The 14,107-nt window shown below is 40.0% G+C and overlaps 2 protein-coding genes across 5 annotated transcripts in view; one reads left to right on the top strand and one right to left on the bottom strand.

Moving 5' to 3' along the window:
* Positions 1-1,225, top strand: part of polq (polymerase (DNA directed), theta) — a 24,473-nt gene extending 23,248 nt beyond the window's left edge. Inside the window, exon 35 of the mRNA XM_079672025.1 lies at positions 250-1,225. Within this exon, the coding sequence (XP_079528151.1) occupies positions 250-363 (114 nt within the window). The 3' untranslated portion in view covers positions 364-1,225. The remainder of the gene's footprint in view (positions 1-249) is intronic.
* Positions 1,005-14,107, bottom strand: uba6 (ubiquitin like modifier activating enzyme 6). Of its 4 annotated transcripts, none has more exons than XM_079671981.1 (32): positions 14,025-14,107; positions 13,429-13,470; positions 12,898-12,992; positions 12,747-12,775; positions 12,514-12,608; positions 10,687-10,798; positions 10,332-10,412; positions 10,100-10,222; positions 9,776-9,899; positions 9,376-9,479; positions 9,224-9,286; positions 8,795-8,871; positions 8,577-8,643; positions 8,299-8,442; positions 7,972-8,118; positions 7,802-7,882; positions 7,611-7,688; positions 6,625-6,806; positions 6,407-6,512; positions 5,957-6,046; positions 5,785-5,865; positions 5,537-5,665; positions 5,364-5,415; positions 5,211-5,274; positions 5,052-5,121; positions 4,897-4,968; positions 4,687-4,810; positions 3,922-4,115; positions 3,459-3,586; positions 3,157-3,244; positions 2,923-3,017; positions 1,005-2,690 (listed from the first exon to the last, which is right to left on the bottom strand). In XM_079671981.1, exons 2-32 carry the CDS (start codon positions 13,467-13,469, stop codon positions 2,549-2,551), a joined length of 3,078 nt encoding a protein of 1,025 aa, XP_079528107.1. In that variant the 5' UTR covers position 13,470; positions 14,025-14,107; the 3' UTR covers positions 1,005-2,548. The 4 variants fall into 4 exon arrangements, with proteins under 4 accessions (XP_079528107.1, XP_079528105.1, XP_079528108.1 ...); XM_079671979.1 differs by having other exon boundaries at positions 13,429-13,519; positions 14,025-14,077; XM_079671982.1 differs by lacking the exon at positions 14,025-14,107 and adding an exon at positions 13,903-14,011.

Genomic DNA, 14,107 nt, shown 5'->3' with positions numbered 1-14,107 from the left:
GTATTTGGATTGCTAAATCATCAGTAGTGTTTGGTAAGTATTTTATAGTAGTTTAACAGGTTAGTTACAGTTGTATGCATACATTGGGCCCTAATATGATACAGTATGTTAGCAGTAAATGATTAGCCTGTGATGAAAGATAACAATTTGTTCGTTTTGAGTAATGTAGACTATATATTTCCTACGAATTCTAGCGGAGAGAAACTGGAAAAGCCCATACATAAACATCATTCTTTGTATTTCTGTCAGGTTGCTCATATAGTGAAGAGGGAGATGGAGTCAGCAGTAAAACTGTATGTAAAGATGAAGGCCAAAGTCAAGGTGGGACCCAGCTGGGGCAACTTGCAGGACCTAGATATATAATGGAAATGTGTTTATGTTCGACTCACATGAAATACTTTTTGTGTAAGGTTCTGTAATATATGTTGGAGCTATCATTTGTACAGAAATCTTTATTTTTAATCCCTAAATGAACACAAATGAAATGCAAGATGAAAACATGCTTATGACGGCATATGAGCTCTAAATGAACTATTGAATGTATTTATGCTCTATCCAACAGTGCACAGTTATCAATTATATTTCTGGTATCCCAACACTTGACATGATATGCAAGATATGACATGTTTGTGTTCATTTCTCTACTTTGAAAACATGTGGCTGCAACAACACTTATTTTCATGAATGAATAATGTGCTGGTGTTTTTTTTTGTGAATGGTTCACTTTATAAAATGTCAATTTTTAACAAAGGAACATAACACCTTCCCAGAGCTGTTAAGGTGAAGTGTATAAATGTTTTGTTATTTTCCACAAATAGCCTTTATCTAATATACAATATATATTCTCTGTGAAGCTGGAGAATGTTTTGCCTTTTGTTCACTACTTGGAAACAGATGATTGAAACTTTATAAAAGAAAATCAGCAAAATATTTAAAGGTTTTTTTTCTGTGAAAAAAGTAGTAGTTGTATATCTACTGTTATTATGTAAAACAAAGACACAGCGCAGCTTTAGTCTTGTGGACATCAAGAAATCTTATATTTTATTGGACCATTGGTTGAGTTGTCTGTCACAGGAACATACATCATTGTCACATGTTGACATTGTTTACACTTATGACATTCACTGCACAAGAAATGTTGTCGATATGATATGATATTTCCTGTGCAAAGTGAATTGCTGAACCTCTGGTTATGGGGAGAAAAATAAACGTGGCCAAATAATCATTTTGTGTCTTGGGACCGTAATTCTATTACATAATAAAAGTACGATTCACTATTTATACCCCTTTATTGACTTTTGTCCATTGTTGATTCACAATTACCATGACTCCACGGAGCTCATCAACACAGGCTCAGTTTGACACAAAAGTGACAAGAATTATTAACAAGTAAATAAATACATGTCATGGACACACATCAATAAACAAATGCAGTTTATCAAATAATGAATTAACAGCACAGATTTGAACAGACATGTTCCTTTCAACAAAAAATGTGTTTTGAAACAGTAGGAGTGTAATCCTGGATGGTTGAACAGATGTTTTGTGTCAGTCAAAACATTTTTTATTTCTGTGTGTGACAGCCATTGAACTCATGCCGTTAATCTAATGAAGAACATACTGTTTAACCAAATATGTTAAGTATTGTCAATGCAGTCGTTACCCAAGTATTTATCATGATAGGTTAGACTAGCAGCTATAATGAGTGGGTGGCTTTACGTGGAAAGTAAAGCCCAACGGATTGAGGAGCGATTAAATCAAATTGCTGCTTTTCTGAATAGTTGGCACTTGTCAATAGCACAGTGACACATCCCTAAGAATTGATGTGCATCATGTGATAAAGCATGGTAAGATGCTGCCTGTGTGTTGCTCTGTAATGTTTTAGGTAATGCCCGTCCCCTTTGATATGAGGCAGTCAAGGTGATCATAAAAGAGAACAACCATCGGCAGACACAATGATAATCAGTATCTTTGGTGGTTTCACTGTTCTGACCTTTTGCACCTGGTAATTGTAAATACATTATGATTTCTAGCCAATGAGAGGACAGAGGAAGAAGACGTGATGCCTACCAACTACAAATCCACATCCCTGCCCCTACAGTCCTATCACCACCTGCTTTAAGGACTTGCAGACTATAAACAGAAATTAGACAAATAGGGAGTATGCAAGTTTCTGTAAACATAGTTTTTAGTCAGACTCACTGCCACAAACAGAAACAAATGTTATGAATCAATTAAGGCATCCACACAGGCAGAGCTGTGCATTTCACCAGAGTAGAAAACAGAACAGAGAAAATATGTACACAGGTACAGTTAAGTGCTACTCAAGCAGCCTTGTGTGGGCTAGAACAAATCTGTCTCCAGGACTGGCACTGTCTTGCTCCATTACTTACAGGGGGCTGGTGTTGGGCCAGGGGCTTTGCCCGTGTCAGAGAACATCCTGAGGGAAAGCTCTTGGCCGTGGCCCAGGTTATTTAGGGTACAAGAATTTACATGAAATAAGGGAAGTAAGGACACAAGAGGTTTGAAGAGGACATCCAGGAAGGTGTCAGGGTGTCTCTCCATTGCGACTTAAGAAGTACCTGACGGGGGGGCCGGGGAGGTCATCGTCTCCGTCCGCCTCTGGAGCGAAGGACACGGTGAGGTCAACGTAGCGGCGGTCCACTGACGGCTTGATCAGCTTCTGCATTCTGAACAGAGGGAGAGGCAGGGTTAAGTGCATCTGTTGATTGGTTTTAAATGATGAGTCTTTGTCCAGGAAACCTGCATGGATACAGATACACAAGCTAAAGTCCACAAAGTCATACAAAGATTATAAAGAGCATCTTCTGAAGCCATACAGAAAGAAAGACTAAGTGACTTTGTCCAGCAGACAGACTTCCTGTAGTTTTCAGAAGTTCTGTTTTTCACGGGAACACTTACGTAAGTTTGAGTCTCTTTGAGTGTCCAGGCATCACAGGCACATATAGCATCTTCACACCATGTACGACCATAGTGGGCTCCATTCCATACTTTTCCTGAAATGAAACATCAAAACCCTTGAAAAACACAACGCAGCAGTAAGACACTTCAGGGGAAATACGATGATGTGGTAACTGCATCTGAAGCAATAATAATAAACAAGTAGGATTAGTTAACAAGTGAATGTTGTCTCACCCTGACTGCATTCATGAACTCAGAGAGAGTGAAGTCCTCATGGCCAAAGATGGTCCAACAGTCCCAAATGGAGAAGTAAATGTTGTCCCTGGGAGAGAAGGCATGCAGCTGTCATTACACTATAACTGTTATAATGATGACATTTGGGGCAATTTAGCTGAGATTTCAATGAATAATAGTCGTGTGGTGAGAAAGACATCTTCAGTGTACGGTCAAAACACACATGCTTGGACAAAACGTTTAAGGATGTATCACTTTTAAGGAGTTTGGGACAGTGAGAGACAGTGTGCGTTTGCCTTTACCTGATGAGTGTCTGTTTCAGTGGGGCAGGCTCAGTGAGCACCATCACAGGGATAGCCAGGTTAAAGAAACAGTTTTTGAAGGACTCAAAATCATAGCCTCCAACCACCTTGATCAACTCGAGGGCCACCTGAATACATCAAAAATAATAAAAAGGCAAATATATTGATATAATATTGATATTGAAAAATGTATTTGGTTTCAACAATGAAACCACACTTATCAGCATTTATTTACGTTGACATCATAATACTGTCCATCCATCCATCTCCAACAGGCAAAAGGTAGTCAGGACATATTATATATGTGTATATCCATATGTACTGTAACCTATATATCCTAGAAATAAGTGTACATTTTTTTTTTTTTTCTTATTTCACAAATTTTCTTTTTTGTATATAGGTGTTTTAAAACAATGACAGCAACTTCAAACATCACTATGGCAACATTTAAAACATCTCTCACCAGTCCAGCCACAGCAGCTGTTGCTGTGGCGATAGCGGGGATGATCTTGCCAGCGATGCGTTTGGTCTTGAGTCTGTCCGCGGGCTCGATGGCGTACATCCTGGCTCTCAGAGCAGATGCTGAGGTGACAAAGTCAACATGGCCGTTGCGGTCATCGTCCTTTTCAAACAGCAGTGGACTCACCTGTAGCCTCTCTGGAAGCACAGACAGTATCAGCTGTTAGAGGTGGGGTTACAGTGATTGTAATATAGGCATGCAAACGTAAAGGTCACCTATTATGCAAAATCCACTTCTTCATGTCTTTTATACATAAACATGTGTCCCCTCTGTGTAAAGAGATTATTAAAGTTTCAGGAAGAAAAAAAAACCCTCTCTTTTTGTCCTGATCCATTTACAAAAAATCCTGTCTGAAAAAGAGCTGATCAGATTTTGGCCATTTTATGATGTCATAACGTTTTTTTGGGTTGTGTAACCATGAACCAATCACCAACCAACTATAGAGTTCTATACTATATAACTAAGTTCTCATGAACCTTTGTGGGAAAAGTACTGCGGTGTGAAAGCGCCTATTGTGTTCTTTTTAACCAAATACCTCGTAGAGTATAATAGGGGACCTTTAATAGAATTTGAAAATAGAGAGCCTGGCTCCTAACTATTCACAACGATGTATAGGATATGACTTAATACCACTCCAAGATACACATTAAAAATGTATCTCAACATCAGTGTCCATTGGCAAATATTGGTATTTATTTAATTGTGAACCTGCTGTGACGTTGTCCGTAGCGATGGCCTGCTCCAGCTGTGCGATGGCCTCCCTCTCCTCCTCACTGCTTAGAGGCATCTTCATGGAATCAGGCTTCTTCGCCGACTCATCTGTCTCTATGCACTGGAAGGGACAGAAAACAAAAACACTAGATTAGGATATTTTATGCTCAGACAGAATCAAAAAAACGTATATATGGAGAAGCGTACTTTCTGTGAAGGCATGTACTCGGGAATCTTTACTCCTGAGAGAATCCTGGTCACCGCCTCTTCAGAGATATCCTAAAATAATAATAATGAAAAGTTTAGTCAGTGTGTGTGTGTGTGTGTTTGAGTGAGTAAATGTGTGAGTGTATGCGACCTACCGCTTCTGAGTAAGGGATGTTATAAATCCCTGCGAAGAGCCGGGCAGTGCTGACAATGAAGGTGAAGTGCCTAAGGGGGACGGAGGAGGTTTGGGAAAGCTTAGATAGGAAACATCCAATAAAGGAAAGGCTTAACCTGTAACATTAGAGCATACTCACAAAGAGTCTTTCAAGTCAAAATCAAAAGGTGCTGGAGGTCTTTTTGGGGACTGCCAAAACAGACCTACGATACAAAAAAATTGTACCGTTTTGATGCAGATAAAATTATTTTTGGTAAATTGAATAATACACAATTGTTTGAGAAAAACGTACTTCCATCTTTTAACCTCGTGTCCAGCGGGAAAGAGTGCAACAGTTGTAGGGCCTGTATGAGAACATAACGAGTAGCATGTAATCACATGCAGATGATATTGTGTAGCTTCCAACATATATACATAAAGCAAATCAAATGTTTTTTGTTGAATTTTAAGGAGGAGACTCGTTACCTTTCTCTTGAAATACTTTTCAAACTTCAGTCGGGCATTAACGACGCACTGGTCCCACTGGCTGGGCCGTTTGCTCAGCAGTTTAACAACCTGGAAGGCCCCCTCCAGACTTTCTCCCACCTGCATCTTCTACACAAATAAAAACACAAACACACTCTTTTCAAACCAACTATTACATCGCTGGTCAAGATCAACACTAATGTTTCTTATAATAAGTCGGAGAAACACTTATGACATAAAAGTCTTACCTGTAGCACCGCGTCAGCCGAGGAGTGGGTCTGCCAAAATGAGTTGTACATGGAGGGCTTGTGGACGAACAAGTTCTCAAACTAGACAAGAGCAAGGGAGACATTTTAAAAATTAGGACAGCACAGTTATAAAAATGATAATCAGCACTTTTTGGGTTTCAAGCAGACTGACCTTGTCTCTGGCCCACTGAATAGTGTGCTCTATGACAGAAGGGAAAGACTTGAGAGTGCAGAATGGGATCTCCTCTTCTGGGGGGTCCCTCTGGGGAGCAAAGGAAAACATACATTTAGGAACATTGTAAAGACTTCACCCACATTTATAGGTTTTCATTTTTATAACTCATAACATATTTTGTATATATATCTCTGAGCATCCACACTACTCTGATATTTTCAAACTCCTAAAAACAGAGACTTTTGAAAATGCTGCTGACATTTTTTGTTTAAAAAGTCCCGGATGATGCTTTAGTCGAGCAGGGCAGAAACCAATAGTTGTAACGATTTCACAAATATCAGGGTACGTTAATGGTCATGTAATTTGCGTTTTCAGGTGTGATGGTATGGAAAGAGATTATTCTGAAACTAGGTAGTCAATAGCATACACACTCTCATACACACTCACGTGGCTGTTGTAGGACTCTGTCAAATTTGGCACGATGATTTCAGTGTGTCCTTTAGTTCCCATGGTGCCAGAATCCAGGAGAGGTTTCTGATTGGATAAACAGCGGCTGAAAACACAATCAATGCACAAAACACAATATCAGTTGTTGGCCCAAATAGTAAATATCAACTGAATGATTTAACGAGCATTAATTGTTTCATCTAAATATCTGCACCCACCTGTCTACATATCTCCGAGCCTCCACGTTGTCCAGCGCCGTGACCACCAGGTTCAGACGGGAGTAGAAGACGTCGTTGTAGACGCTCTCAGTAGCAGGACACACCTTGTGGAGATGAGCGTCCACCTGCAGCTCCGGGTTGATCTCTTGAGTGGCTTCTGCTGCCGTGGTACTCTTCGGTTTCTGAGACACAGGGAGACAGAAAAAACAAGTTAATGTCTGTTTGGCAGAGGTGGGAAAAGTAATCAGATATTGTACTTGAGTAAAAGTAGAAGTACCAGAGTGTAGGAATACTCTGTTACAAGTTAAAGTCCTGCATTCAAAATGTTGCTCAAGTAAAAGTACAAAAGTATTGGTCTCTGAATAAACTTAAAGTACTAATAGTAAAAGTACTCATTATGCAGATTGGTCCATTTCAGAATAATATATATGATATGTTTTGATTATAATTACTGATCCATTAATGTGTTTATTAAAGCTGGTAAAGGTGCTGTTAGTTTAAATGACTTTGTATGCTGCAGGGTAGCTTGTGATTGTATTCCAAGTGTAACTAAAGTCTTATTTAAATGTTGATTATATTTCCCATTATTAATCCAAATCTTCAAAGTAACTAAAGGTATTACATAAATGCAGTGGAGTAAAAGTACACAATTTGCCTCTGAATTGTAGTGGAGTAGAAGTAAAAGTAGCAAAACATTGAAATACTCAAGTCAAGTACAAGTACCTCAAAATTGTACTTAAGTACAGTACTTGAGTAAATCTACTTAGTTACTTCCCACCACTGCTATTTGGTGCATGTGGTTGATTGGGATCGAGTTTCTCCTTCACTCTGACTGTAATTCGATAACTTTAGTATAATTATCTTCCTGTCTGATTCAATATTTCTTTCGATTTGTTTACAGAATACAGCTGCATAGCAGTAGAGACACAATTTCACATATTGCAAAGGTGAGCTGAAGGTGAGTAAATATTGAAATAGACGTTTACCTGTATATGATGTGGTCTGAAGAGAAACTGCCGATTGAGGTTGGACTTTTCTATAAGGTCTGGGTCTGTGATGAACACCTGAGAATTGACAGATAGAGTAAAAAGTCTTGCTAATTACATAAAGTTAAAATATTACAATTCATAAAAAACACATTCACACAGAGTAGAGGAAATGCAGAAAGAACACCCACCTCCCCTGAGCTGTTAGCCAATCCCACCCCAAGCAGGGCGAAGTTTTTCAGCATTTCACAGCCAATGGCACCGCAGCCCACCTGGGAGAGACCACAGTGTAGTGTTAGGACATAAACCTTCAAATAAGTCAATATAAAAAGAGATGTTGCATGCACTGCAGAATCCTTACCATGAAGACCCTGAGCTTGTGCAGCTCTACACACATCGATTCACCGATGCAAGCTCGTAATCCATCATACCGATCTCCCCTTGGTAAAAACTCCTCAGCAGAAACAGACTGAAGTGGCCTGACAACCTCGATGGCATCGAGATAAAACTTAAGAGAGAAACAGAAAGACATGATAAATCACACATAAAAACATTGTGGGAAAATGTTGTAAAACCCTAAAACTAATGGTTTCATATGCTGTGTTGCAATGGTAGATGGAGCTAATGAATGTATTAGCCCCATTTCACTTCTGTAAAGTTGGCCTACAGTTTACTTGTGGTAACCTACCCACTGCTGCAGGGGTGCAAACTTCCCTGTGATGGCCTTAAGAACTTCTTGGCTGGCTAGACCTCCCACAGCTGCTGCTAACGGAGGAAGAGTTCCCCTCGCTGTTCTCGAGAGACAGCGTACCAACTCAGTATTCACAGGAGCCTGGAACCAAAGAGGAAGAGGGGGGAAAAGAGAAAGAGATGCATGCATTGGGTTGTCAAAGAGGGTTTATGTGCATCTCTGCAGGTTCAATCAAATCAAAGCACGACGGACTGAAAAAAGAAAAAAACACTCACTTTGTTCCTGAGAGTTTCATTCACTTCCTCGGTTAGCTTCAGTAAAACCTCAGCATCCTGTAAACACCTGATGGCATAAAGAGAAAAACTGCTCACAACGAGGTCACATTTCAACTTCACACACTGAAACCCGGACATGTGATATCCTTAGGGACGGTTGGAGTACAAAGCAGAAGATACCGTGTCAACAGTGAAAAGCAGGGAAATATTTTGTTTACCCAGTGTTGGGAAGTCTACTGTGCTGCTCCTGAAAGACGTCCAGAGCACACATGGCGGCATGGATCTGTAGTGGGGCCTGATGGGTAGATGTAAAAAGACTGTGAGGAAACAGCTTGGATAAACAAAAAATAAATAAAAAGGGTTTGGCATCACGTATCAAGGTCAACATTTAGATATCTGTCATCACAGAAACATGAACTTTAACAGCCAGAAGAAAAAAAACACCACAATTTAATAATGCATACTGACAAAAAAAATGCTAAATAAGTACACATGCTCTTTGGTTGGAGGTTGTGATGGCTTTTTTTTTCTGAACGCTCACTGATAAGTAGCTAAAAATCAAATTCAAGCTAAGCCTGCTCTGTAGGTAATGTTGCACAATCAATGGTGATCTTGCTGTGTGATGTTGAACAGCTTCAAGCGCTCACCTCTGGTTTACTGAAGTCTGGAGTCATGACCTGAGGATCACACAACTGCTTCTCCATCGTCTCCTGAAACACCCAAGTGGACAAATGAAGGGTCACACACACAAAAAGTGTTGATTTAGAAATGTACTTTTTTGTTGTTGTTGACAACTTACAAATCTGAACGTCTTGGGGGCTTTCACCATAACAAAGAAACCCCCATGTGCATATGACTGCAGTTGGGATGTGTCCCCTATTGAAAAACTGTGAGGGGAAAGGACTAATACCACACACACACACATTCAAACAACACACAAACAAGGAGAGACATAAACAAAAGACAGAAATAGTTTTTATTATTATTTTGTACCTTCAAACTAAAATGATTTAACAGAATCTGCACAAGCAATAGTTCAAGAGTACGTTATGAATAGCAGCGCATTTGTTCTCACCTTGTCGATTACAAATATAAACTCAAACCATATTCTAAATATGTTGATCTGTGGTGATAACCATCTTTCAGTTAAAAAAAAATCTAATATACTGAACTTAATATTGTCAATATAGAATTAATACCTGAAACTGGCCTTGCGGTGCCGTTGAGCTCCACCATGCCGTGGACCTCTCTGAACACAACACTCTGGCCTGTCTGTATGCCGTGGGGTTGGTTGTCCATACAGGTCACCACCCCAGGATTATCCTGAAGGTTCCAAAATAAAAAGGAGATCAAATGTTATTTGGAGCTGGCACCGACATTTTGGGCTCATATTTCAAAAGATAATTCATGGAACTGCATCTTTATGTTTACGCAAACATCTGTCTCTTCGAACACACAAAGATGGAGCTCATTATCATATTTAATGATACAAAATAAAATAAAGAAGAAGATGGATAGGGTACCTGCGTTATACTATGGATGAAAATCTCCTTGGGCTCCTCTCCTGTGGGATCTGACACCTCAAACTCATCTCCAAAATCACAAAACACCCGCACACAGATGCCGTATGCATCACAGCCGATGAACTGGAAAACATACGGGCAAAAGGTTCATATGTGTGTGTTCCCCATGTGTAAGACATGGTTTAGATAAAGCTCTGAACTATAGATAACCACTATATGGCTGTAGACTTACTCTGATAGGGGGTTGGTGTGAGTGGCAAAACTCATTGACTCTCTTCTGTAGACTCAATCTGGCTTCGCTGAGAATAACACACTGAAAGAGGAGGCGGAGCAGAAGAAAAGGGTTATTTGCAATCTAAAAAATAAATGACAATGAAAACATTTTTAGGTGGTTTAGTCAAATCGATACAAACATAATTGCCCTGTTGTTTTCTTAATGATCATTAACCAAGATGTCCTGCTGTTCTTCATTTTGTATCATATTAAACTAAATATATTTTGGACTAACTAAGCAAGAGGTTATATTTGGACATTTGAGACCTTTTTCAAAAGGAAACACACAAAGATTTTAGAAACAAATATCTTACCTGGTACTTTCCAAGGAAGCTGAGATCTGTGTTGTCGTCCAAAGCAGAGGAAGATGTGTCGACATGGACATAAGGGTTCAACTCTGCAACCCGAGGGCACACTGCCTCCACCCTGTGGTAGAGAAGTAAAAGAGATTACATATGAATGTGAGAAGAAATAAATCAACAGGGGAATAGATCGAAGAGTTATCATATGCATGTGGATCCCAGGAAAAGTATGTTCAGTGCCTCCGGAAAGTGTTCATACCCCTTCACTTGTTTCACATTTTGTTATGTTACAGCCATATTTTAAAATGGATTAAGTTCAATTGTTTTCTCAACATTCTAGACACAATACCACATAATGACAAAGTGAAAAAAGTTTTTGAATAATTTTTGCAAATGAATTTAAAAAGATCAAATATCACATAAACATAAGTATTCACACCCTTTACTCAATACGTTGTTGAAGCTCCTTTGGCAGCAATTACAGCCTCAAGTCTTCTTGAGTATGATGCTACACACTTGGCACACCTATCTTTGGGCAGTTTCTCCCATTCTTCTTTGCAGATTGTCTCAAGCTCCATCAGGTTCTCTCCAGAGATATTCAATCCGGTTCAAGTCTGGGCTCTGGCTGGGCCACTCGAGGACATTCACAGACTTGTCCTGAAACCACTCCTTTGTTATCGTGGCTGTGTGCTTAGGGTCGTTGTCCTGTTGAAAGGTGAACCTTCGTCCCAGTCTGAGGTCCAGAGCACTCTGGAGCAGGTTTTCATCAAGGATCTCCCTGTACATTGCTGCATTCATCTTTCCCTTGATCCTGACTAGTCTCCCAGTTCCTGCCGCTGAAAAACATCCTCACACCAGGATGCTGCCACCACCATGCTTCCCTGTAGGGATGGTGTTGGCCAGGTCTGGTTTCCTCCAGACATGATGCTTGGCATTCAGGCCAAAGAGATCCATCTTGGTTTCATCAGACCAGACCATTTGTTTTTCTCATGGTCTGAGAGTACTCTAGGTGCTCCATGGGGGCTTTCATGTACCTTTTACCATAAAGCCCTGATTGTTGGAGTGCTGCACAGATGGTTGTCCTTCTGGAAGGTTCTCCAATCTCCACAGAGGAACACTGGAGCTTTGTCAGAGAGACATTCAGGTTCTTGGTCACCTCTCTGACTAAGGTCCTTCTCCCCCGATGTTCAGTTTGGTTTGGGGCGATCAGCTTTAGGAAGAGCCGTGGGGGTTTCAAACATCTTCCATTTGCAAATGATGGAGACCACTGTGCTCGTAGGGACCTTCAATGCTGCAGACATTTTTCTGTACCCTGCCCCAGAACTGTGCCTTGATACAATCCTGTCTCTGAGGTCTACAGACAATTTGTTGGACCTCATGACTTGATTTGTGCTCTGATGTGCACTGTCAACTGTGGGACCTTATATAGACAGGTGTGTTCCTTTCAAAGTCATGTCAAATCTATTTAATTTACCACAGATCCAATCAAGTTATAGAAACATTTCAAGGATGATCAGTGGAAACGGGATGCACTTGAGCTCAATTTTCAGTGTCATAGCAAAGGCTGTGTATACTTATGTACATGTGATATTTCATTTGATTATTTTTAACACGTTTACAAAAAATTCTTAAAAAACGTTTTCACTTTGTCATTACAGGGTGTTGTGTCTAGAATGTTGAGAAAACAAATTCATTTAATCAATTTTGAAATATGGCTGTAATATAACAAAATGTGGAAAAGGTGAAGGGGTATGAATACTTTCCGGAGGCACCGTACATGCTATATGAGATTGTGAGTAAAGTGAGAGGTTAAGATTAAAATCCAGCGTTGTGTAGTACCTTCTCCTCTGGCTCAAAACATCCTCTTTGCGGATAAAGAAGTTGGAGCCCAGATCCACGGTTTCACACTGCTTTGTGTCATGAAGGGTGACTGCCTGTGCAAAAAATAAATAAAAAAGATAATGCCACAAGAAAAAAATAAAATTTCTTAAGATGCTACATATTGAAAAAATGATATAGTGTTGCTAGTGTAGCAGTATTGGACAACCATTATGGTGAACGAGATCGCATACCTTCACACCAGCCAGGACAATATTCTTTGCTGTGAAACCAAAAGGGAAGTTGCTTAGTGTCAAACCAAAATTGGCGATGTAGGTAATGTGAATACTTTGGCATTGAATATCTTTACAGTGCTGTTGTGCAATATGTTATCATTTAGCATACCTATCTCAATCCCCAGTCCACCCATTCCACTGAGAAAGACGGAGGACTGGGCCATCTGGTGCATAGCACTGTCTCCCAGCACATAGCGCTGGCGGCTGGACGGAGAGAAGGAAGGAAGAGGAAGTGTGAGGGCAAGTGATAAGAGAGACCAAGAGGAGCAATTCAAAATAGCCCTTTTCTAACTTTAAAATGCTTTTTAGGAACATTCTCACTTGCTGATCATTGAATTGATTGATGATTGCATTGTAACCTTTGTTGTGTTTAACTACACGACACAATGTATTCCTAAACATGTCTCTACAGTAGAGGTATAAAAAGTATTATTATTAAGTGCAAGTCATTTATGTTCCAATGGAAATTCATGAGAGGTACCAGGTAGCCTATATTATGCATCGTTTAAGGGAACCTGACCTTGGTTGAAACAAAACTGAAAACCTCTGGCATAAAGCAATGCCAGATATTCCTTGTCTTGAAAAATCTGTATCTGAAGTGTAAGGGGTTTAGTAAGGGAAATAATGTAAATAGACTTACCTGTAAAGAGAGTCGTCAATCTCCATCGAGTCTGCAGCCATACTGGAAGGGGAAGAGGGGGGAATTCAACTGTCTGAGATAAAAACTCCACCTTATACAAATATAAAAGTACAAACCGTGATTATTAAAGATATAAAACGTTTTGGTGGTTATCGTTTTTAATCTAAAACCAACGCCCTGTTGTGGGTTAGCTAACTGGCTACATTACCCTCAATGTGGCTAACTGTCAGCAATGTGGTTGACCTGACAACTGTCAAAAGGTTAAGTGTCTGTCTTGATCCAATAAAGCGAGCAATGCTAACAATCACATACCACAACAGTAAGCTACCGTAATACAAACGCTGGCTGATGTGTGAAGCTGCTGAGTAGAGCTCAGTGTTAGCAGCTACAGCTAGCTAGCTCTGAGTGCCACTGCTGCCTGGAGCCGGTAGCGAAGACACTTATCTTAAACTCGTTAAAAGTGATGACACATACGTTAGGCTACGAATACATCCGCAGGGTAGACAGATATGTCAAGTGTTTCTATTCTACACATTTATATTAAAAATGCGTTTTGAATATTGTCACAAATTAAACCAATTATTAGACGTAGCTACCTGTCAGTATGCGCGACAAGCTAGGGCGAATGAATGGTTGTGACTGGTTAAAAAACTTGGAGTGGTTCCGGGTTACCGTAAGC

This window comes from Notothenia rossii (genome assembly GCF_949606895.1).
Source record: "Notothenia rossii genome assembly, chromosome: 1".
In the NCBI taxonomy this organism is placed as follows: Eukaryota; Metazoa; Chordata; class Actinopteri; order Perciformes; family Nototheniidae; genus Notothenia; species Notothenia rossii.
Note: the sequence above shows the minus strand (reverse complement) of the source record. Positions and strands in the feature narration are given on the sequence as shown.

Coding starts and splice junctions, on each gene's coding strand:
- uba6 (XM_079671981.1), bottom strand. CDS start 13,469: ATGGCTGCAGACTCGATGGAGATTGACGACTCTCTTTACAG. Junction 10,799..12,513: donor GTTTTGAGCCAGAGGAGAAG/GTACTACACAAC, acceptor TCTCTACCACAG/GGTGGAGGCAGTGTGCCCTC. Junction 3,018..3,156: donor AGTTCATGAATGCAGTCAGG/GTGAGACAACAT, acceptor GTTTCATTTCAG/GAAAAGTATGGAATGGAGCC.